General features: G+C 59.4%; 1 protein-coding gene across 1 annotated transcript in view; it reads left to right on the forward strand.

Moving 5' to 3' along the window:
• The window catches only part of CACNA1F (calcium voltage-gated channel subunit alpha1 F), a 77,706-nt gene that overhangs the window by 4,435 nt on the left and 49,635 nt on the right, over window positions 1-23,636 (forward strand). The window contains exons 3-11 of the mRNA XM_042780086.1: window positions 2,162-2,267; window positions 3,103-3,242; window positions 3,322-3,464; window positions 3,539-3,691; window positions 7,932-8,128; window positions 16,831-16,934; window positions 17,010-17,167; window positions 17,241-17,324; window positions 23,120-23,207. Of these exons, the coding sequence (XP_042636020.1) occupies window positions 2,162-2,267; window positions 3,103-3,242; window positions 3,322-3,464; window positions 3,539-3,691; window positions 7,932-8,128; window positions 16,831-16,934; window positions 17,010-17,167; window positions 17,241-17,324; window positions 23,120-23,207 (1,173 nt within the window). The remainder of the gene's footprint in view (window positions 1-2,161; window positions 2,268-3,102; window positions 3,243-3,321; window positions 3,465-3,538; window positions 3,692-7,931; window positions 8,129-16,830; window positions 16,935-17,009; window positions 17,168-17,240; window positions 17,325-23,119; window positions 23,208-23,636) is intronic.

Raw genomic sequence — 23,636 nt, forward strand, 5'->3', positions numbered from 1 at the left:
AGGCGGGTTTTGGGGGGCTGGGGGACACCATCACCATCGTGGAGTGGAAGTGAGTGGGGGGCTGGGGGGTTTTGGGGGGGCTGGGGGCCACCATCAGCATGGTGGAGTGGAAGTGAGTGGGGGGCTCGGGGGGTTTGGGGGGGCTTGGGGGGGTTTGAGGGGGGCTGGGAGCCACCATCAGCATCGTGGAGTGGAAGTGAGTGGGAATTTGGGGGGGCTTTGGCGGGTTTGGGGGGGTTTGGGGGGTTTGGGGGCCACCGTCGACATCGTGGAGTGGAAGTGAGTGGGGAGCTGGGGGGTTTGGGGGGATTTGGGGGGCTGGGATTCACCATCAGCATCGTGGAGTGGAAGTGAGTGGGGAGCTGGGGGGCTTTGGGGGGGCTGGGGGGGTTTGGAGGGGTGGGGGGGTTTGGGGGGCCACCATCAGCATCGTGGAGTGGAAGTGAGTGGGGGGCTGGGGGGGTTTGGGGAGGCTAGGGAGGTTTGGGGGGGCTGGGGGCCACCATCAGCATCGTGGAGTGGGAGTGAGTGGGGGGCTCAGGGGGGCTGGGGGTGCTCAGGGAGGCTGGGGGGTTTTGGGGGGGCTGGGGGACACCATCAGCATTGTGGGGTGGAAGTGAGTGGGGGGCTCGGGGGTTTGGGGGGGATTTTGGGGCTGGGGGCCACTGTCAGAATCGTGGGAAGTGAGTGGGGGGCTTTGGGGGGTTTGGAGGGGCTGGGGGCCACCATCAACATCTGGAGTGGAAGTGAGTGGGGGGCTGGGGGGGTTTGGGGGGATTTTGGGGGCTGGGGGCCACTGTCAGCATCGTGGAGTGGGAGTGAGTGGGGGGCTAGGGGGGGCTGGGGGGTTTGGGGGGGCTGGGGGCCAGCATCAGCATCGTGGGGTGGAAGTGAGTGGGGGGCTGGGGGAATTTGGGGGGGGGTTGGGGAATTTTGGGGGCCAGCATCAGCATCGTGGAGTGGAAGTGAATGGGGGGCTCGGGGGTTGGGGGGATTTGGGGGATCTGGGGAGGTTTGGGGGGGGCTGGGGGCCACCATCAACATCTGGAGTGGAAGCGAGTGGGGGGGCTGGAGGGGTTTGGGGGGATTTCTGGGGCTGGGGGCCACTGTCAGAATCGTGGGAAGTGAGTGGGGGGCTCAGGGAGGCTGGGGGGATTTGGAGGGGCTGGGGGCCACCATCGGCATTGTGGAGTGGAAGTGAGTGGGGGGCTGGGGGAATTTGGGGGGGTTTTGGGGAGTTTTGGGGGCCACCATCGGCATCGTGGAGTGGAAGTGAGTGGGGGGCTGGGGGGGGTTTGGGGCCACTGTCAGAATCGTGGAGTGGAAGTGAGTGGGGGGCTGGGGGGTCTCAGGGGGGTTTGGAGGGGCTGAGGGACACCATCAGCATTGTCTGGTAGAAGTGAGTGGGGGGATTTGGGGGGCTTTGGGGGGGCCTTGGGGGGTTTGGGGGGCCTGGGGAGGTTTGGGGGGGGCTGGGGGCCACCATCAGCATCGTGGAGTGGAAGTGAGTGGGGATTTGGGGGGGGTTGGGGGGGCTTTGGGGACTGGGGGCCACCATCAGCATCGTGGAGTGGAAGTGAGTGGGGGGCTGGGGGGCTCAGGGGGGGCTTTGGGGGCTTCAGGGGGGCTGGGGAGGTTTGGGGGGACTGGGGGGTTTGGGGGGCCACTGTCAGCATCGTGGGGTGGAAGTGAGTGGGGGGCTGGGGGGGGCTGAGGGCCCCTGTCAGAATCGTGGGGTGGAAGTGAGTGGGGGGCTAGGGGGGGCTGGGGGGATTTTGGGGGGCTGGGGAGGTTTGGGGGGGGCTGGGGGCCAGCATCAGCATGGTGGAGTGGAAGTGAGTGGGGGGCTGGGGGGCTTCGGGGGGGGGTTTAGGGGGGCTGGGGGCCAGGATCAGCATCATGGGGTGGAAGTGAGTGGGGGGCTTGGGGGGCTTTGGGTGGGCTGAGGAGGTTTGGGGGGGGTGGGGGGGTTTGGGGGGCCAGCATCAGCATGGTGGAGTGGAAGTGAGTGGGGGGCTCGGGGGCTTCGGGGGGCTTTGGGGGGCTGGGGTTCACCATCAGCATCGTGGAGTGGGAGTGAGTGGGAATTTGGGGAGTTTGGGGGGGCTCAGGGGGGTTTGGGGACCCCTCCACACCTGCTACCCCCCCCTTTTCCCCCCAGACCCTTTGACATCCTCATCCTCGCCACCATCTTCGCCAACTGCGTGGCCCTGGGGGTTTACATCCCCTTCCCCGAGGATGATTCCAACGCCTCCAACCACAACCTGGTGAGCGCCCCCAGACCCCCCCAGGAACGGGGGACGCCCCCCACCCTGCCAGCACCTTCACTGCTCCTGGGCTGGGCGGTGACACCTCGTGGTGGGGCTGGAGGTGACAGAGGTGGCACCGTGCGGGGACACGGCGGGGGGGGTCGGTGTGTCACACGTGTCCCCTGGCACACTTCTGTGCCGCTCCTTAATCCGCTTTGCCGCCGCCGGGGGGGTTAATCCCGGCTGAGCCGCCCCAGTCACCCACAGAGGGGACACTGGGAGGGGGGGGAGGGGGGGGAATGTCCCTTGTCACCCCGAGGGAGGAGCCACTGGGGCATGACACCCCAAATGTCCCCCCTGTCACTCGTGCACGGGCAAAGGGAAAGCTGAGGGTGGTCCTGAGGGGGGGTCCTGAAGTGTTGTACCCAGGGGAGGGGGGCGCTGGCAGGTGGGAGGGGCTGAGGGGTCCCCGAGTGTCCTTGTCCCCAAAAGGAAGGGGATGTAGGGCGGTTCCTAAGTGTCCCCTCTCTTGTCCCCAAAAAGGGACAAACATCTCTCAGCAGAACATCCTGGGAGGGGGATCCCCGAACATCCCCTGGGGGTGCTGGAAGGGGTGGGGGGGGATCAATGAGGGTCCTCAAATGTCCCTGATCCCCAGGGAAGGGGACACCGTGAGCAGAGAGGGGACAGGAAATGTCCCTGATCCCCAGGGAAGGGGACACCGTGAGCAGAGAGGGGACAGAGCTGTCCTGCAACGCCCTCCTGAAAAAGGGGTCAGGGTGTCGGGGTAGGAGGGTCCCCAAAAGGGGAAGGGGACACTGGGTGACCCCTGCCCGCCGTGTCCCCCCTCCAGGAGCAGGTGGAGTACGTGTTCCTCATCATCTTCACGGTGGAGACGTTCCTGAAGATCATCGCCTACGGGCTGGTGCTGCACCCCAGCGCCTACATCCGCAACGGCTGGAACCTGCTCGACTTCGTCATCGTCATCGTGGGGTCAGCGCCTCTCTGGGGACGGGGACAGCCAGGTGAGGAGGTGAGGACAGAGCTGAGTGACACTCTGATGTCCCCACAGGCTGTTCAGCGTGATCCTGGAGCAGGTGTCCCACAAACCGGGCGACGCTCACCACATGAGCGGCAAACCGGGCGGCTTCGACGTCAAGGCCCTGCGCGCCTTCCGCGTGCTGCGCCCGCTGCGCCTCGTCTCCGGCGTCCCCAGTGAGACCCCGCAGGGAATGGGGGGGTTTGGGGTCCTCCTCAACCTCCTGCCGACCCCCCCGTGCCTCCCCCAGGCCTCCACATCGTGCTCAACTCCATCATGAAGGCGATGGTGCCGCTGCTGCACATCGCGCTGCTCGTACTCTTCGTCATCATCATCTACGCCATCATCGGCCTCGAGCTCTTCATCGGCCGCATGCACAAGACCTGCTTCTTCATCGGCTCTGGTAGGCACAGGGGGGTCACCCCGGGTGTCCCCCCCTGCCCTGGGACACCCCCAGAGTCAGGGATCCTGCTCAGGGGTCCCTCAGTGCTCTCAGGTGTCCCAGCCCAGGGACCGGGATCCACCAGGGACACCTCACATTGAGACACCCTAAAACTCCTGAGATCATCCCCCCTGAGCACTGGGGATCCCCCAGGGACACCCCACACTGAGACACCCTGAAATTCCTGAGATCATCCCCCCTGAGCACTGGGGATCCCACACTGAGACACCCTGAAACTCCTGAGACCCAGGGACACCCCAGCAGGTTCTGGGGCTCTTTAACACACTGACACCCTCATAAAACCCCACCTTCACCTCACACTGAGACACCCTAAAACTCCTGAGATCATCCCCCTGAGCACTGGGGATCACCCAGGGACATCCCACATTGAGACACCCTAAAACTCCTGAGATCATCCCCATGAGCACTGGGGATTCCCCAGGGACATCCCACACTGAGACACCCTAAAACTCCTGAGATCATCCCCCCTGAGCACTGGGGATCACCCAGGGACACCCCACATTGAGACACCCTAAAACTCCTGAGACCCAGGGACACCCCAGCAGTTCTGGGGCTCTTTAGCACACTGACACCCTCATAAAACCCCACCCTACCCCACACTGAGACACCCTAAAACTCCTGAGATCATCCCCCATGAGCACTGGGGTTCCCCCAGGGACATCCCACATTGAGACACCCTGAAACTCCTGAGATCATCTCTCCTGAGCACTGGGGATCCCACACTGAGACACCTCACATTGAGACACCCTGAAACTCCTGAGATCATCCCCCCTGAGCACTGGGGATCCCGCACTGAGACACCCCACACTGAGACACCCTAAAACTCTTGAGATCATCCCCCTGAACACTGGGGATCCCCCAGGGATGCCTCAGCAGGTTCTGGGGCTCTTTAACACATTGAGACCCCCTTAAAGCCCCACCCTCACCCCACACTGAGACACCCTAAAACTCCTGAGATCATCCCCCTGAGCACTGGGGATCCCCCAGGGACACCCCCACACTGAGACACCCTAAAACTCCTGAGACCCAGGGACACCCCAGCAGGTTCTGGGCTCTTTAACAGTCTGAGATCCCCTTAAAGCCCCACCCTCACCCCACACTGAGACAGCCTAAAACTCCTGAGATCATCCCCCCTGAGCACTGGGGATCCCCCAGGGACACCCCAGCAGGTTCTGGGGCTCTTTAACTCACTGAGACCCCCTTAAAACCCCACACTCACCCCACACTGAGACACCCTAAAACTCCTGAGACCCAGGGACACCCCACACTGATACACCCTAAAACTCCTGAGATCATCCCTCCTGAGCACTGGGGATCCCCCAGGGACACCTCACACTGAGACACCCTGAAACTCCTGAGACCCAGGGACACCTCACACTGAGACACCCTAAAACTCCTGAGACCCAGGGACACCTCACACTGAGACACCCTAAAACTCCTGAGATTATCCCCCATGAGCACTGAGGTTCCCCCAGGGACATCCCACACTGAGACACCCTAAAACTCTTGAGATCATCCCCCCTGAGCACTGGGGATCCCCCAGGGACACCTCAGCAGGGTTCTGGGTCTCTTTAACAGTCTGAGACCCCCATAAAGCCCCACCCTCACCTCACACTGAGACACCCTAAAACTCCTGATATCATCCCCCCTGAGCACTGGGGATCCCCCAGGGACACCCCAGCAGTTCTGGGGCTCTTTAACACACTGAGACCCCCTTAAAGCACCACCCTGCCCCAGCATCACCCAGGGACAGCCCTCAATGAGATTCACTTAAAACCCCTGAGACCTCCCCAGCACTGAGGATCCCTCAGGAGGTGTCCCTGGGGGTCCTTAACACACTGAGAAACCCCTGAATTCCCTGAGCAGCCCCCCAGAACACCCCAGCACCCCTGATCCCCTACAAGGCTCCTGGGACAGCAACATCAGGGTGTGAGCAGCCGGGAGGGACAAGAGTGGGGACAGCAGGGGTCTGAGTGCAGGTGGGAGAGGAGCTCAGGGACAGGGAATGGACAGCGGGGACAGGAATTACACTTGGGGACAGCAGCTGTGAGGGGACAGGAGCTGTGAGGGGACAGGAGAGGGGACAGGAGCTGTGATGGGGACAGGAGAGGGGACAGGAGCTGTGATGGGGACAGGAGCTGTGAGAGGGGACAGGAGCTGTGAGGGGACAGGAGAGGGGACAGGAGCTGTGAGGGGACAGGAGCTGTGAGAGGGGACAGGAGAGGGGACAGGAGAGGGGACAGGAGAGGGGACAGGAGCTGTGAGTGGGGAACAGGCGAGGGGACAGGAGCTGTGAGGGGACAGGAGAGGGGACAGGAGCTGAGAGGGGACAGGAGAGGGGACAGGAGCTGTGAGTGGGGACAGGAGCTGTGAGGGGACAGGAGAGGGGACAGGAGAGGGGACAGGAGCTGTGATGGGACAGGAGCTGTGAGAGGGGACAGGAGAGCGGACAGGAGAGGGGACAGGAGAGGGGACAGGAGCTGAGAGGGGACAGGAGCTGTGAGAGGGGACAGGAGAGGGGACAGGAGCTGTGAGGGGACAGGAGAGGGGACAGGAGAGGGGACAGGAGCTGTGAGGGGACAGGAGAGGGGACAGGAGAGGGGACAGGAGCTGTGAGGGGACAGGAGCTGAGAGGGGACAGGAGAGGGGACAGGAGCTGTGAGAGGGGACAGGAGCTGTGATGGGACAGGAGAGGGGACAGGAGAGGGGACAGGAGCTGTGAGTGGGGACAGGAGCTGTGAGAGGGGACAGGAGCTGTGATGGGACAGGAGAGGGGACAGGAGCTGTGAGGGGACAGGAGCTGTGAGGGGACAGGAGAGGGGACAGGAGCTGTGAGTGGGGACAGGAGCTGTGAGAGGGGACAGGAGAGGGGACAGGAGAGGGGACAGGAGCTGTGAGTGGGGACAGGAGCTGTGAGGGGACAGGAGAGGGGACAGGAGCTGTGATGGGGACAGGAGCTGTGAGGGGACAGGAGCTGTGAGAGGGGACAGGAGAGGGGACAGGAGAGGGGACAGGAGCTGTGATGGGGACAGGAGCTGTGATGGGGACAGGAGCTGTGAGTGGGGACAGGAGTTGTGAGAGGGGACAGGAGCTGTGAGTGGGGACAGGAGCTGTGAGAGGGGACAGGAGAGGGGACAGGAGCTGTGAGAGGGGACAGGAGCTGTGAGGGGACAGGAGAGGGGACAGGAGAGGGGACAGGAGCTGTGAGGGGACAGGAGAGGGGACAGGAGCTGTGAGGGGACAGGAGCTGTGAGGGGACAGGAGCTGTGAGTGGGGACAGGAGAGGGGACAGGAGCTGTGAGAGGGGACAGGAGAGGGGACAGGAGCTGTGAGGGGACAGGAGAGGGGACAGGAGCTGTGAGAGGGGACAGGAGAGGGGACAGGAGCTGTGAGGGGGACAGGAGCTGTGAGGGGACAGGAGAGGGGACAGGAGCTGTGAGAGGGGACAGGAGAGGGGACAGGAGAGGGGACAGGAGCTGTGAGGGGACAGGAGCTGTGAGTGGGGACAGGAGAGGTGACAGGAGAGGGGACAGGAGAAGGGACAGGAGCTGTGAGAGGGGACAGGAGAGGGGACAGGAGCTGTGATGGGGCAGGAGAGGGGACAGGAGCTGTGATGGGGCAGGAGCTGTGAGAGGGGACAGGAGAGGGGACAGGAGCTGTGATGGGGCAGGAGAGGGGACAGGAGCTGAGAGGGGACAGGAGAGGGGACAGGAGAGGGGACAGGAGCTGTGAGAGGGGACAGGAGCTGTGAGGGGACAGGAGAGGGGACAGGAGCTGACAGGGGACAGGAGAGGGGACAGGAGCTGAGAGGGGACAGGAGCTGTGAGAGGGGACAGGAGAGGGGACAGGATCTGTCCCCGGAGCTGTCCCCAGAGCTGTCCCCGGAGTTGTCCCCAGAGCTGTCACCGGAGCTGTCCCTTAGCTGTCCCCGGAGCTGTCCCCAGAGCTGTCCCCAGAGCTGTCCCCGGAGCTGTCCCCGGAGCTGTCCCCGGAGCTGTGGGTGGGGACAGGAGCTGTCTCCAGAGCTGTCCCCAGAGCTGTCCCCAGAGCTGTCCCCAGAGCTGTCCCCGGAGCTGTCCCCAGAGCTGTCACCAGAGCTGTCCCCGGAGCTGTGTGAGGGCACCGAGCGGGCTCGCCCCGCCCGGAGCTGTCCCCAGGTCCCGCTGTCGCCTGTCCCCAGACCTGGAGTCGGAGGACGATCCGTCCCCCTGCGCCTTCTCGGGCCACGGCCGCGCCTGCCTGCAGAACAACACCGAGTGCCGCGGCCGCTGGGAGGGCCCCAACGGCGGCATCACCAACTTCGACAACTTCTTCTTCGCCATGCTCACCGTGTTCCAGTGCATCACCATGGAGGGCTGGACCGATGTGCTGTACTGGGTGAGGCTCCTGGGCTCCTCAAAGTGCTCACACAATCACTGAGTGTCCCTAAAATCCTCACAGAAATCCCTGAGCCCCCAAATCCTCACAACTCCTCCCTGAGCCCCCCTAAATCCTTGTAACATCTCCTTGAGCCCCTCAAAGTGCTCACACAAATCACTGAGCACCCCTAAAATCCTCACAGAAATCCCTGAACCCCCAAAATCTTCACACAAATCCCTGAGACTCCAGAATCTTCACAACCCCTCCCTGAGCCCCCCAGAATCCTCACACAAATCCCTGAGACCCCCAAATTCCTCCCTCAAATCCCTGAGACCCCCAAATTCCTCCCTCAAATCTCTGAGTCCCCCAAAATCCTCACACAAATCCCTGAGACCCCAAAATCCTCATAACCTCTCCTTGAGCCCCCAGAATCCTCACACACATCCCTGAGCCCCCCCAAATCCTCACACAAATCATTGAGACCCCAAAATCCTCACACAAATCCCTGAGCCCCCCAAAATCCTCCCTCAAATCCCTGAGTCCCCCAAAATCCTCACACAAATCCCTGAGACCCCAGAATCCACACACAAATCCCTGAGACCCCAGAATCCTCTCACACATCCTTGAGCCCCCAAAATCCTCACACAAATCCCTGAGCTCCTCAGAGTGCACACACAAATCACTGAGCACCCCTAAAATCCTCACAGAAATCCCTGAGCCCCCAAAATCCTCACACACATCCCTGAGCCTCCTCAAAATCATCACACAAATCACTGAGACTCCAGAATCCTCACAACCCCTCCCTGAGCCCCCCAGCATTGTCACACAAATCACTGAGCCCCCAAAATCCTCACACAAATCCCTGAGCTCCTCAAAGTGCTCACACTAATCACTGAGCGCCCCTAAAATCCTCACAGAAATCCCTGAACCCCCTCAAAATCTTCACACACATCCCTGAGCCCCCAAAATCTTCACAACCCCTCCTTGAGTCCCCCAAATTCTCACACAAATCCCTGAGCCCCCCAAAATCCTCACACAAATCACTGAGCCCTCCTAAAATCCTCACACAAATTCCTGAGCCCCCCTAAATCCTCACACAAATCCCTGAGCCCCCCAAAATCCTCACACAAATCACTGAGCCCTCCTAAAATCCTCACACAAATCCCTGAGCCCCCCAAAATCCTCACACAAATCACTGAGCCCCCAAAATCCTCACACAAATCCCTGAGCCCCCCAAAATCCTCACACAAATCACTGAGCACCCCTAAAATCTTCACAGCCCCTCCCTGAGCCCCCCAGAATCCTCAATCAAATCCCTGAGCCCCCAAAATCCTCACACAAATCCCTGAGCTCCTCAAAGTGCTCACACAAATCACTGAGCGCCCCTAAAATCCTCACAGAAATCCCTGAGCCCCCAAAATCTTCACAACCCCTCCCTGAGTCCCCCAAATCCAGTGCATCACCATGGAGGGCTGGACCGATGTGCTTTACTGGGTGAGGTTCCTGGGCTCCTCAAAGTGCTCACACAAATCACTGAGCGCTCCTAAAATCCTCACAGCCCCTCCTTGAGCCTCCTCAAAATCATCACACAAATCACTGAGACTCCAGAATCCTCACAACCCCTCCCTGAGCCCCCCAGCATTGTCACACACATCCCTGAGCCCCCAAAATCCTCACACAAATCCCTGAGCTCCTCAAAGTGCTCACACAAATCCCTGAGCCCCCAGAATCCTCACAGCCCCTCTCTGAGCCCCCCAAATCCTCACACAAATCCCTGAGCCCCTCAAAGTGCTCACACAAATCACTGAGCGCTCCTAAAATCCTCACAGCCCCTCCCTGAGCCCCCCTAAATCCTTGTAACATCTCCTTGAGCCCCTCAAAGTGCTCACACAAATCACTGAGCGCTCCTAAAATCCTCACATCCCCTCCCTGAGTCCCCCAAAATCCTCATAACCTCTCCTTGAGCCCCCAAAATCCTCACACAAATCCCTGAGCCCCCCAAAATCCTCACACAAATCACTGAGACCCCAGAATCCTCACACAAATCCCTGAGACCCCCAAATTCCTCCCTCAAATCCCTGAGTCCCCCAAAATCCTCACACAAATCCCTGAGCCCCTAAAAATCCTCACACAAATCCCTGAGACCCCCAAATTCCTCCCTCAAATCTCTGAGTCCCCCAAAATCCTCACACAAATCCCTGAGACCCCCAGAATCCTCTCACACATCCTTGAGCCGCCCAAAATCCTCACAGCCCCTCCCTGAGCCCCCCAGAATCCTCACACACATCCCTGAGACCCCTAAATCCTCACACAAATCCCTGAGCCCCCAAAATCCTCATAGCCCCTCTCTGAGCCCCCCAAAATCCTCACACAAATCCCTGAGACCCCAGAATCCTCACACAAATCCCTGAGCTCCCCAAAATCCTCACACAAATCACTGAGACCCCAGAATCCTCACACAAATCACTGAGACCCCAGAATCCTCACACAAATCCCTGAGCTCCCCAAAATCCTCACAGAAATCCCTGAGACCCCCAGAATCCTCACACAAATCCCTGAGCCCCCCAAAATCCTCACAGAAATCCCTGTGCCTCTCCAAATTCCTCACAGAAATCCCTGAGCCCCCCTAAATCCTAACACAAATCCCTGAGACCCCAGAATCCTCACAGCCCCTCTCTGAGCCCCCCAAAATCCTCACACAAATCCCTGAGCCCCCCAAAATCCTCACACCCATCCCTGAGCCCTCAAATCCAGTGCATCACCATGGAGGGCTGGACCGATGTGCTGTACTGGGTGAGAGCCTGAGCTCCTCAAAGTGCTCACACAAATCACTGAGCGCTCCTAAAATCCTCACAGCCCCTCCCTGAGCCCCCCCAAATCCTTGTAACATCTCCTTGAGCCCCTCAAAGTGCTCACACAAATCACTGAGCACCCCTAAAATCTTCACAACCCCTCCCTGAGCTCCCCAAATCCAGTGCATCACCATGGAGAGCTGGACCGATGTGCTTTATTGGGTGAGACTCCTGGGCTTCTCAAAGTGCTCACACAAATCACTGAGCCCCCCTAAAATCCTCACAGAAATCCCTGAGCCCCCCAAATCCTCACATCCCCTCCCTGAGCCCCCCAAAATCCTCACAGCCCCTCCCTGAGTCCCCAAATCCAGTGCATCACCATGGAGGGCTGGACCGATGTGCTGTACTGGGTGAGGTTCCTGAGCTCCTCAAAGTGCTCACACAAATCCCTGAGACCCCCTAAAATCCTCACAGAAATCCCTGAGCCCCCAAAATCTTCACAGCCCCTCCCTGAGCCCCCCAAAATCCTCACACAAATCACTGAGACCCCAAAATCCTCACACTAATCACTGAGCGCTCCTAAAATCCTCACAGAAATCCCTGAGCCCCCCAGAATCCTCACACAAATCACTGAGTCCCCAAATGCAGTTCATCACCATGGAGAACTGGAGTGATGTGCTTTATTGGGTGAGACCCCTGAGCCCCCAAAGTGCTCACATAAATCACTGAGCACCCCTAAAATCCTCCCAGAAATCCCTGAACCCCCTCAAAATCCTCACACACATCCCTGAGCTCCTCAAAGTGCTCACACAAATCACTGAGCACTCCTAAAATCCTCACAACCCCTCCCTGAGCCCCCCTAAATCCTTGTAACATCTCCTTGAGCCCCTCAAAGTGCTCACACAAATCACTGAGCGCCCCTAAAATCTTCACAGCCCCACCCTGAGCCTCCTCAAAATCATCACACAAATCACTGAGACTCCAGAATCCTCACAACCCCTCCCTGAGCCCCCCAGCATTGTCACACACATCCCTGAGCCCCCAAAATCCTCACACAAATCCCTGAGCTCCTCAAAGTGCTCACACAAATCCCTGAGCCCCCAGAATCCTCACAGCCCCTCTCTGAGCCCCCCAAATCCTCACACAAATCCCTGAGCCCCTCAAAGTGCTCACACAAATCACTGAGCGCTCCTAAAATCCTCACAGCCCCTCCCTGAGCCCCCCTAAATCCTTGTAACATCTCCTTGAGCCCCTCAAAGTGCTCACACAAATCACTGAGCCCCCCCTAAAATCTTCACAACCCCTCCCTGAGCCCCCCAAAATCCTCACACAAATCACTGAGCGCTCCTAAAATCCTCACAACCCCTCCCTGAGTCCCCCAAAATCCTCATAACCTCTCCTTGAGCCCCCAAAATCCTCACACAAATCCCTGAGACCCCCAAATTCCTCCCTCAAATCCCTGAGACCCCCAAATTCCTCCCTCAAATCTCTGAGTCCCCCAAAATCCTCACACAAATCCCTGAGACCCCAGAATCCTCTCACACATCCTTGAGCCCCCCAAATCCTCACACACGTCCCTGAGCCCCCCAAAATCCTCACAGCCCCTCCCTGAGCCCCCCAGAATCCTCACACACATCCCTGAGACCCCTAAATCCTCACACAAATCCCTGAGCCCCCAAAATCCTCACACAAATCACTGAGACCCCAGAATCCTCACACAAATCCCTGAGCTCCCCAAAATCCTCACAGAAATCCCTGAGACCCCCAGAATCCTCACACAAATCCCTGAGCTCCTCAGAGTGCTCACACAAATCACTGAGCCCCCAAAATCCTCACACAAATTGCTGAGACTCCAGAATCCTCACACATATCCCTGAGCCCCCAAAATCCACACACACATCCCTGAGACCCCAGAATCCTCACACAAATCCCTGAGCCCCCAAAATCTTCACACAAATCCCTGAGCCCCCCTAAATCCTCACACAAATCACTGAGCGCTCCTAAAATCTTCACAGCCCCTCCCTGAGCCTCCTCAAAATCATCACACAAATCACTGAGACTCCAGAATCCTCACAGCCCCTCTCTGAGCCCCCCAAAATCCTCACAGAAATCCCTGAGCCCCCCAAATTCCTCACAGAAATCCCTGAGCCCCCCTAAATCCTAACACAAATCCCTGAGACCCCAGAATCCTCACAGCCCCTCTCTGAGCCCCCCAAAATCCTCACACAAATCCCTGAGACCCCTAAATCCTCACACAAATCCCTGAGCCGCCAAAATCCTCATAGCCCCTCTCTGAGCCCCCCAAAATCCTCACACAAATCCCTGAGACCCCCAGAATCCTCACACAAATCCCTGAGCCAACCAAAATCCTCACAGAAATCCCTGAGCCCCCCAAATTCCTCACAGAAATCCCTGAGCCCCCCTAAATCCTAACACAAATCCCTGAGACCCCAGAATCCTCACAGCCCCTCTCTGAGCCCCCCAAAATCCTCACACAAATCCCTGAGACCCCAGAATCCTCTCACAAATCCCTGAGCCCCCCAAAATCCTCACAGCCCCTCCCTGAGCCCTCAAATCCAGTGCATCACCATGGAGGGCTGGACCGATGTGCTCTACTGGGTGAGGCTCCTGGGCTCCTCAAAGTGCTCACACAAATCACTGAGCGCTCCTAAAATCCTCACAGCCCCTCCCTGAGCCCCCCCAAATCCTTGTAACATCTCCTTGAGCCCCTCAAAGTGCTCACACAAATCACTGAGCCCCCCTAAAATCCTCACAGAAATCCCTGAGCCCCCCAAATCCTCACATCCCCTCCCTGAGCCCCCCAAAATCCTCACAGCCCCTCCCTGAGTCCCCAAATCCAGTGCATCACCATGGAGGGCTGGACCGATGTGCTGTACTGGGTGAGGTTCCTGAGCTCCTCAAAGTGCTCACACAAATCCCTGAGACCCCCTAAAATCCTCACAGAAATCCCTGAGCCCCCAAAATCTTCACAGCCCCTCCCTGAGCCCCCCAAAATCCTCACACAAATCACTGAGACCCCAAAATCCTCACACTAATCACTGAGCGCTCCTAAAATCCTCACAGAAATCCCTGAGCCCCCCAGAATCCTCACACAAATCACTGAGTCCCCAAATGCAGTTCATCACCATGGAGAACTGGAGTGATGTGCTTTATTGGGTGAGACCCCTGAGCCCCCAAAGTGCTCACATAAATCACTGAGCACCCCTAAAATCCTCCCAGAAATCCCTGAACCCCCTCAAAATCCTCACACACATCCCTGAGCTCCTCAAAGTGCTCACACAAATCACTGAGCACTCCTAAAATCCTCACAACCCCTCCCTGAGCCCCCCTAAATCCTTGTAACATCTCCTTGAGCCCCTCAAAGTGCTCACACAAATCACTGAGCGCCCCTAAAATCTTCACAGCCCCACCCTGAGCCTCCTCAAAATCATCACACAAATCACTGAGACTCCAGAATCCTCACAACCCCTCCCTGAGACCCCAGAATCCTCACATCCCCTCCCTGAGTCCCCCTAAATCCTCACACAAATCCCTGAGCCCCCCAAAATCCTCACACAAATCCCTGAGCCCCCAAAATCCTCACACAAATCCCTGAGACCCCAGAATCCTCACAGCCCCTCTCTGAGCCCCCCAAAATCCTCACACAAATCCCTGAGCCCCCCCTAAATCCTAACACAAATCCCTGAGTCCCCCAAATTCCTCTCTCAAATCCCTGAGTCCCCCAAAATCCTCACACAAATCACTGAGACCCCAAAATCCTCTCACACATCCCTGAGCCTCCTCAAAATCCTCACACAAATCCCTGAGCCCCACAAATCCTCACATCCCCTCCCTGAGCCCCTCAGAATCCTCACACAAATCCCTGTGCCTCTTCAAAATCCTCACAACCCCTCCCTGAGCTCCCCTAAATCCTCACACAAATCCCTGAGACCCCAAAGTCCTCACACAAATCACTGAGCGCTCCTAAATCCTCACACACATCCCTGAGCCCCCAAAATCCTCACACAAATCCCTGAGCCCCCAAAATCTTCACAACCCCTCCTTGAGTCCCCCAAATTCTCACACAAATCCCTGAGACCCCCAAAATCCTTACACAAGTCAATGAGCCCCACAAAATCTTCACAATCCCTCCCTGAGCCCCCCTAAATCCTCACATCCCCTCCCTGAGTCTCCCTAAATCCTCACACACATCCCTGAGCCTCCTCAAAATCCTCACACAAATCCCTGAGCTCCTCAAAGTGCTCACACAAATCACTGAGCCCCCCAAAATCCTCACACAAATCCCTGAGACCCCAAAATCCTCACACAAATCAGAGACCCCAGAATCCTCTCACACATCCTTGAGCCCCCTAAATCCTCACACAAATCACTGAGCGCCCCTAAAATCCTCACACAAATCCCTGAGCCCCCAAAATCCTCACACAAATCCCTGAACCCCTTCAAAATCCTCACACACATCCCTGAGCCCCCCAAAATCCTCACACAAATCACTGAGACCCCAAATCCTCACAACCCCTCCCTGAGCCCCCCTAAATCCTTGTAACATCTCCTTGAGCCCCTCAAAGTGCTCACACAAATCACTGAGCACCCCTAAAATCTTCACAACCCCTCCCTGAGCCTCCTCAAAATCATCACACAAATCACTGAGACTCCAGAATCCTCACAACCCCTCCCTGAGCCCCCCAGCATTGTCACACACATCCCTGAGCCCCCAAAATCCTCACACAAATCCCTGAGCTCCTCAAAGTGCTCACACACATCCCTGAGCCCCCCACAATCCTCACAAGCCCTCCCTGAGTCCCCCAGATCCTCACACAAATTCCTGAGCCCCCCTAAATCCTAACACAAATCCCTGAGCCCCCAAAATCCTCACACAAATCCCTGAGCCCCCAAAATCCTCACACAAATTCCTGAGCCCCCCTAAATCCTAACACAAATCCCTGAGCCCCCAAAATCCTCACAACCCCTCCTTGAGCCCCTAAAATCTTCACACAAATCCTTGAGCCCCCCAAAATCCTCACACAAATCTCTGAGCCCCCCAAAATCCTCACAGCCCCTCCCTGAGCCCCCAAATCCAGTGCATCACCATGGAGGGCTGGACCGATGTGCTGTACTGGGTGAGAGCCTGAGCTCCTCAAAGTGCTCACACTAATCACTGAGCGCCCCTAAAATCCTCACAGAAATCCCTGAGCCCCCAAAAACTTCACAGCCCCTCCCTGAGCCCCTCAAAATCCTCACACAAATCCCTGAGACCCCAAAATCCTCACACAAATCACTGAGACCCCAAAATCCTCATAACCTCTCCTTGAGCCCCCCAAAATCCTCACACAAATCCCTGAGCTCCACAAAGTGCTCACACAAATCACTGAGTGCCCCTAAAATCCTCACACAAATCCCTGAGCCCCCCAAAATCCTCACATCCCCTCCCCGAGCTCCCCTAAATCCTCACACAAATCCCTGAGCCCCCCAGAATCCTCACACAAATCCCTGACCCCAAAATCCTCACACAAATCCCTGAGCTCCACAAAATCCTCACATCCTCTCCCTGAGATGCCAAAATCCTCACAGCCCTTCCCTGAGCCCCCCAAATCTTTATAACCTCTCCTTGAGCCCCCAGAATCCTCATACACATCCCTGAGCCCCCCAAAATCCTCACACAAATCACTGAGCCCCCCAAAATCCTCACACAAATCCCTGAGCCTCCTCAAAATCCTCACAGAAATCACTGAGCGCCCCCAAAATCCTCACCAGAATCCTCACACAAATCCCTGAGACCCCAAACCCTCCCCAAACCTCCCCAGGGCCAGAGCAGAGCCCCAAACCTCCCTGCTGGATGTCACTGGCCTCACCTGAGCAGGGATTTGGGGTTTTCCCCCCACCCCCATCACCCCAAATTTCCCCCCACAGATGCAGGACGCGATGGGCCACGAGCTGCCCTGGATTTACTTCGTCAGCCTCGTCATCTTCGGCTCCTTCTTCGTCCTCAACCTGGTGCTGGGGGTGCTGAGCGGGTGAGTGAGGCCAGGGGGGCACGAGTCACATCCTGGGTGTTTTTGGGGGGTCACACCTGTCCCCCCCATCCCCAGGGAATTCTCCAAGGAGAGAGAGAAAGCCAAGGCTCGTGGGGATTTCCAGAAGCTTCGGGAGAAGCAGCAGCTGGAGGAAGATCTGCGGGGCTACATGGATTGGATCACCCAGGCTGAGCTGGAGGGGGATGAGGAGGAGGGGGAGCACGAGAAGCACCGTGAGTGGGGCTGGGAGGGGGCAATCCTCAAATGCTGAGCCCCCCAAACCTCTGTGACCCTCCTTTCCCCCAGGCCTGACCGCTGAGGACCTGATGGGGAAGAGGAAGCCGAGGCTGAAGTGGCTGCGCCACGCGAGTCACTCCACTGATACCCACGGTACCCTGAGCCCAGACACTCCATATCCCCTGGGCTGGGCACCCTTAAATCCCCCAGAGCTGGGAATTTGGCACCTCAAATTCCCTGAACCCAAGCATCCCAAATTCTCTGGACCTAGGCATCCTCAAATTTCCTGAGCTTGAACACACAAAGTTCCCTGAACTCAAGCAGCTCAAATTCCCTGAGCTTGGACATCCCAAATTCCCTGAGCCTGGACACTCCAAATTCCCTGAGCCTGGACATCTCAAATTTCCTGAGCCTGGACACCCCAAATTCCCTGAGCCTGGACATCTCAAATTCCCTGAGCCTGGACATCCCAAATTTCCTGAGCCTGGACGCACAAAGTTCCCTGAACCCAAGCAGCTCAAATTCCCTGAGCCTGGACACCCCAAATTCCCTGAGCCTGGACACTCCAAATTTCCTGAGCCCTGACACCCCAAATTTCCTGAGCCTGGACACCCCAAATTTCCTGAGCCCTGACACCCCAAATTTCCTGAGCCTGGACACACAAAGTTCCCTGAACCCAAGCAGCTCAAATTCTCTGGATCTGGACACCCCAAATTTCCTGAGCCCTGACACCCCAAATTCCCTGAGCCCTGACACCCCAAATTCCCTGAGCCTGGACACCCCAAATTCCCTGAGCCTGGACATCCCGAATTCCCTGAGCCCTGACACCCCAAATTCCCTGAGCCTGGACACCCCAAATTTCCTGAGCCTGGACACACCAAATTTCCTGAGCCTGGACACAACAAATTCCCTGAGCCTGGACACACAAAGTTCCCTGAACCCAAGCAGCTCAAATTCCCTGAGCCTGGACACTCCAAATTCCCTGAGCCTGGACATCCCAAATTCCCTGAGCCCTGACACCCCAAATTCCCGGAGCCTGGACACTCCAAATTCCCTGAGCCCTGACACCCCAAATTCCCTGAGCCTGGACACCCCAAATTTCCTGAGCCCTGACACCCCAAATTTCCTGAGCTTGAACACACCAAGTTCCCTGAACCCAAGCATCTCAAATTCCCTGAGCCTGGACACTCCAAATTTCCTGAGCCTGGACACAAAAAGTTCCCTGAACCCAAGCAGCTCAAATTCTCTGGACCTAGACATCCCCAAATTTCCTGAGCCTGGACATCCCCAAATTCCCTTAGCCTGGACATCCCAAATTCCCTGAGCCCTGACACTCCAAATTTCCTGAGCCTGGACACACCGAGTTCCCTGAACCCAAGCATCTCAAATTCCCTGAGCCTGGACACTCCAAATTTCCTGAGCTTGAACACACCAAGTTCCCTGGACCCAAGCATCTCAAATTCCCTGAGCCTGGACACCCCAAATTTCCTGAGCCTGGACACCCCAAATTTCCTGAGCTTGAACACACCGAGTTCCCTGAACCCAAGCATCTCAAATTCCCTGAGCCTGGACACCCCAAATTCCCTGAGCCTGGACACCCCAAATTTCCTGAGCCCTCACACCCCAAATTCCCTGAGCCTGGACACACCGAGTTCCCTGAACCCAAGCATCTCAAATTCCCTGAGCCTGGACACCCCAAATTCCCTGAGCCCTGACACCCCAAATTTCCTGAGCCCTGACACTCCAAATTCCCTGAGCCTGGACACTCCAAATTTCCTGAGCCTGGACACCCCAAGTTCCCTTGACCTAGGCATCCCCAAATTCCCTGAACTCAGACCCCCCAAATTCCCTGAACCTGGGTACCTGAAAATCCTCCAGACCTGGGCATGCCAAATTCCCTGAACACAGGCATCCCAAATTTCCTGAATGCAGACCTGGGCACTCTGAATTCCTTGGACTGGGCATCTCCAAATTTCCTGAATCCTGACATCTCAAATTGCCCAGGCCTGGGCACCCCAACCACGCCCTTCCCCGGGCTGGGCACCCCAAATTCCCTGAACCCTGACATTCCAAATCCCCTGGGTCTTGGCACCTCAATTCCCCTGGGGTCGGGCACCCCAAACCCCCGGGGCTGGGCACTCCAATCCCCCCAGACCTGGGCACCCCCAAAACCCCCCCAGGTCTGGGCACCCCCAAATCACCTGGGGCCGGGCACCCCCAAATCCCCTGGGTCTGGGCACCCCACAATATCCCAGACCTGGGCACCCCAAATCCCACAGACCTAGGCACCCCAATCCCCTGGGTCTGGGCACCCCAAATCCCCCAGACCTGGGCACCCGAATCCCCTGGGTCTGGGCACCCCAAATCCCCTGGGACTGGGCACTCCAAATCCTCCAGACCTGGGCACCCCAAACCCCCCAGACCTGGGCACCCCAAGTCCCCTGGGGCTAGGCACCCCCAAATTCCCAGACCTGGGCACCCCCAAATCCCCCCAGACCTGGGCACCCCAAATCCCCTGGGGCCGGGCACCCCAAATCCCCCGGGGCTGGGAATCCCAAATCCCCCCGGGGCTAGGGACTCCAAATCCCCCTGAGGCTGGGCACACCAAAATCTCCCAGACCTGGGCACCCCAAATCCCCCAGACCTGGGCACCCCAATCCCCTGGGGCCGGGCACCCCAAACCCCCGGGGCTGGGCACCCCCAAATTCCCCAGACCTGGGCACCCCCAAAACCCCCTGGGACTGGGCACTCCAAATCCTCCAGACCTGGGCACCCCAAATCCCCCAGACCTGGGCACCCCAAATCCCCTGGGGCTAGGCACCCCCAAATTCCCCAGACCTGGGCACCCCAATCCCCCCGGGGCTGGGAACCCCAAATCCCCCGGGTCTCACACCCCAAATCCCCCAGACCTGGGCACCCCAAATCCCCTGGGTCTTGGCACCCCCAAATCCCCCCGGGGCTGGGCCCCCCAAATCCCCCGGGGCCGAGCACCCCAAATCCCCTCGGGCTGGGCACCCCAAATCCCCTGGGGCTAGGCACCCCCAAATTCCCCAGACCTGGGCACCCCCAAAACCCCCCCAGGTCTGGGCATCCCCAAATCCCCTGGGGCTGGGAGCCCCAAATCCCACAGACCTGGGAACCCCAAATCCCCCGGGGCTGGGCACCCCAAATCCCCTGAGGCTGGGCACCCCAATCCCCCTAGACCTGGGCACCCCCAAATCCCTCCAGGGCTGGGTACCCCAAATCCCCTGAACCCTGACATTCCAAATCCCCTGGGTCTGGGCACCCCAAATCCCCTGGGTCCGGGCACCCCAAATCCCCCAGAGCTGGGAACCCCAAATCCCCCAGACCTGGGCACCCCCAAATCCCCCAGACCTGGGCACCCCAAATCCCCCGGGGCTGGGCACCCCAAATCCCCCAGACCTGGGCACCCCAAATCCCCTGAGGCTGGGCACCCCAATCCCCCTAGACCTGGGCACCCCCAAATCCCCCCAGGGCTGGGTACCCCAAATCCCCTGAACCCTGACATTCCAAATCCCCTGGGGCTGGGTACCCCAAATCCCACAGACCTGGGCACCCCAATTCCCCTGGGGTCGGGCACCCCAAACCCCCCGGGGCTGGGCACCCCCATATCCCCCACACCTGGGCACCCCAATCCCACCCCCAGGGCTGGGTACCCCAAATCCCCTGAACCCTGACATTCCAAATCCCGTGGGTCTGGGCACCCCAAATCCCACAGACCTGGGCACCCCAATTCCCCTGGGGTCGGGCACCCCAAACCCCCCGGGACTGGGCACTCCCAAATCCCCTGGATCTTGACACCCCAATCCCCCAGACCTGGGCACCCCCAAATCACCCGGGGCTGAACACCCCCAAATCCCCTGGGGCTGGGAACCCCAAATCCCCTGGGTCTAGGTACCCTCAATCCCCCCGGGACTGGGCACCCCCAAATCCCCCCAGGGCTGGGTACTCCAAATCCCCTGAACCCTGACATTCCAAATCCCCTGGGGCTGGGTACCCCAAATCCCACAGACCTGGGCACCCCAATCCCGCAGACCTGGGCACCCCAAGCTCCCTGGGGTCGGGCACCCCAAGCCCCCCGGGTCTGGGGACTCCAAATCCCCTGGGGCTGGGCACCCCAAATCCCCTGGGGCTAGGCACCCCCAAATTCCCCAGACCTGGGCACCCCAATCCCCCCGGGGCTGGGAACCCCAAATCCCCCGGGTCTCACACCCCAAATCCCCCAGACCTGGGCACCCCAAATCCCCTGGGTCTTGGCACCCCCAAATCCCCCCGGGGCTGGGCCCCCCAAATCCCCCGGGGCCGAGCACCCCAAATCCCCTCGGGCTGGGCACCCCAAATCCCCTGGGGCTAGGCACCCCCAAATTCCCCAGACCTGGGCACCCCCAAAACCCCCCCAGGTCTGGGCATCCCCAAATCCCCTGGGGCTGGGAGCCCCAAATCCCACAGACCTGGGAACCCCAAATCCCCCGGGGCTGGGCACCCCAAATCCCCTGAGGCTGGGCACCCCAATCCCCCTAGACCTGGGCACCCCCAAATCCCTCCAGGGCTGGGTACCCCAGATCCCCTGAACCCTGACATTCCAAATCCCCTGGGGTCGGGCACCCCAAGCCCCCCGGGTCTGGGGACTCCAAATCCCCCTTGGTCGGGCACCCCAAACCCCCCAGGGCTGGGCTCCCCAAACCCCCAGACCTGGGCACCCCAAATCCCCCCAGACCTGGGCACCCCTAACCCCCCGTGGCTGGGCACCCCCAATCCCCTGTGTCTGGGCACCCCCAAATTCCCCAGACCTGGGCACCCCAATCCCCCCGGGGCTGGGAACCCCAAATCCCCTGGGGCCGAGCACCCCACATCCCCCAGACCTGGGCACCCCAATCCCCTGGGTCTGGGCACCCCAAACCCCCAGACCCAGGCACCCCAAATCCCCTCGGGCTGGGCACCCCAAATCCCCTGGGGCTGGGAACCCCAAATCCCCTGGGTCTGGGCACCCCAAATTCCCCCAGGGCTGGGCCCCCCAATCCCACCCCCAGGGCTGGACACCCCCATACCCCCCAGACCTGGGCACCCCAAATCCCCCAGACCTGGGCACCCGAATCCCCTGGGTCTGGGCACCCCAAATTCCCCAGATCTGGGCACCCCAAATCCCCTGGGTCTGGGCACCCCAAATCCCCTGGGTCCGGGCACCCCAAATCCCCCAGAGCTGGGAACCCCAAATCCCCCAGACCTGGGCACCCCCAAATCCCCCAGACCTGGGCACCCCAAATCCCCCGGGGCTGGGCACCCCAAATCCCCCAGACCTGGGCACCCCAAACCCCCCGGGGCTGGGCACCCCCATATCCCCCACACCTGGGCACCCCAATCCCACCCCCAGGGCTGGGTACCCCAAATCCCCTGAACCCTGACATTCCAAATCCCGTGGGTCTGGGCACCCCAAATCCCACAGACCTGGGCACCCCAATTCCCCTGGGGTCGGGCACCCCAAACCCCCCGGGACTGGGCACTCCCAAATCCCCTGGATCTTGACACCCCAATCCCCCAGACCTGGGCACCCCCAAATCACCCGGGGCTGAACACCCCCAAATCCCCTGGGGCTGGGAACCCCAAATCCCCTGGGTCTAGGTACCCTCAATCCCCCCGGGACTGGGCACCCCCAAATCCCCCCAGGGCTGGGTACTCCAAATCCCCTGAACCCTGACATTCCATATCCCCTGGGGCTGGGTACCCCAAATCCCACAGACCTGGGCACCCCAATCCCGCAGACCTGGGCACCCCAAGCTCCCTGGGGTCGGGCACCCCAAGCCCCCCGGGTCTGGGGACTCCAAATCCCCTGGGGCTGGGCACCCCCAAATCCCCCTGGGGCCGAGCACCCCAAATCCCCCCGGGCCGGGCACCCCAAGCCCCCCGGCTGAGCGGTGCCCCCTCCCCAGCCAGCCTCCCCGGCAGCGAGACCACCTCGGTCAACACGGAGACTGTGGGGGATGAGGAGACAACTCCGACCGCCTGTGACCGCTGCCTGTGAGCCCCAGGGGGGTCACGGGACCCCCGACCCTACCAGGGATCCCCCCATGACCCCAGGGACACCCCACAGATCCCTGGGACCCCAAACCTGACACCAACAACACCTCAGAATAATTTGGGACCCTCCCGTATCCCCTCAATACCGCTCATAGCCTGAGCGACCCCACCCCCAGATGCCCCCCTGAGACCCCAGAGCTGACCCCCACAGCCCCTCAAAGCCCTCTGGGACCCCTCCATAGCCCCATGGACCCCCCATACTCCCCCCAGGACCCCAAAAATGATCCCAGCGCCTTTATGACCACCCCCAGGTACCTCAACACCCCCCATAGCCTCAGGGATCCTCTACGCCCCCCAAAACCAAACCCGACCCCAGCACCCCCCTAGATATTCCCCCATGGCCAAGGGACCCCCTCAGAATCCCCAAAT

This window comes from Catharus ustulatus, chromosome 32 (assembly GCF_009819885.2).
Source record: "Catharus ustulatus isolate bCatUst1 chromosome 32, bCatUst1.pri.v2, whole genome shotgun sequence".
Classification (NCBI taxonomy): Eukaryota; Metazoa; Chordata; class Aves; order Passeriformes; family Turdidae; genus Catharus; species Catharus ustulatus.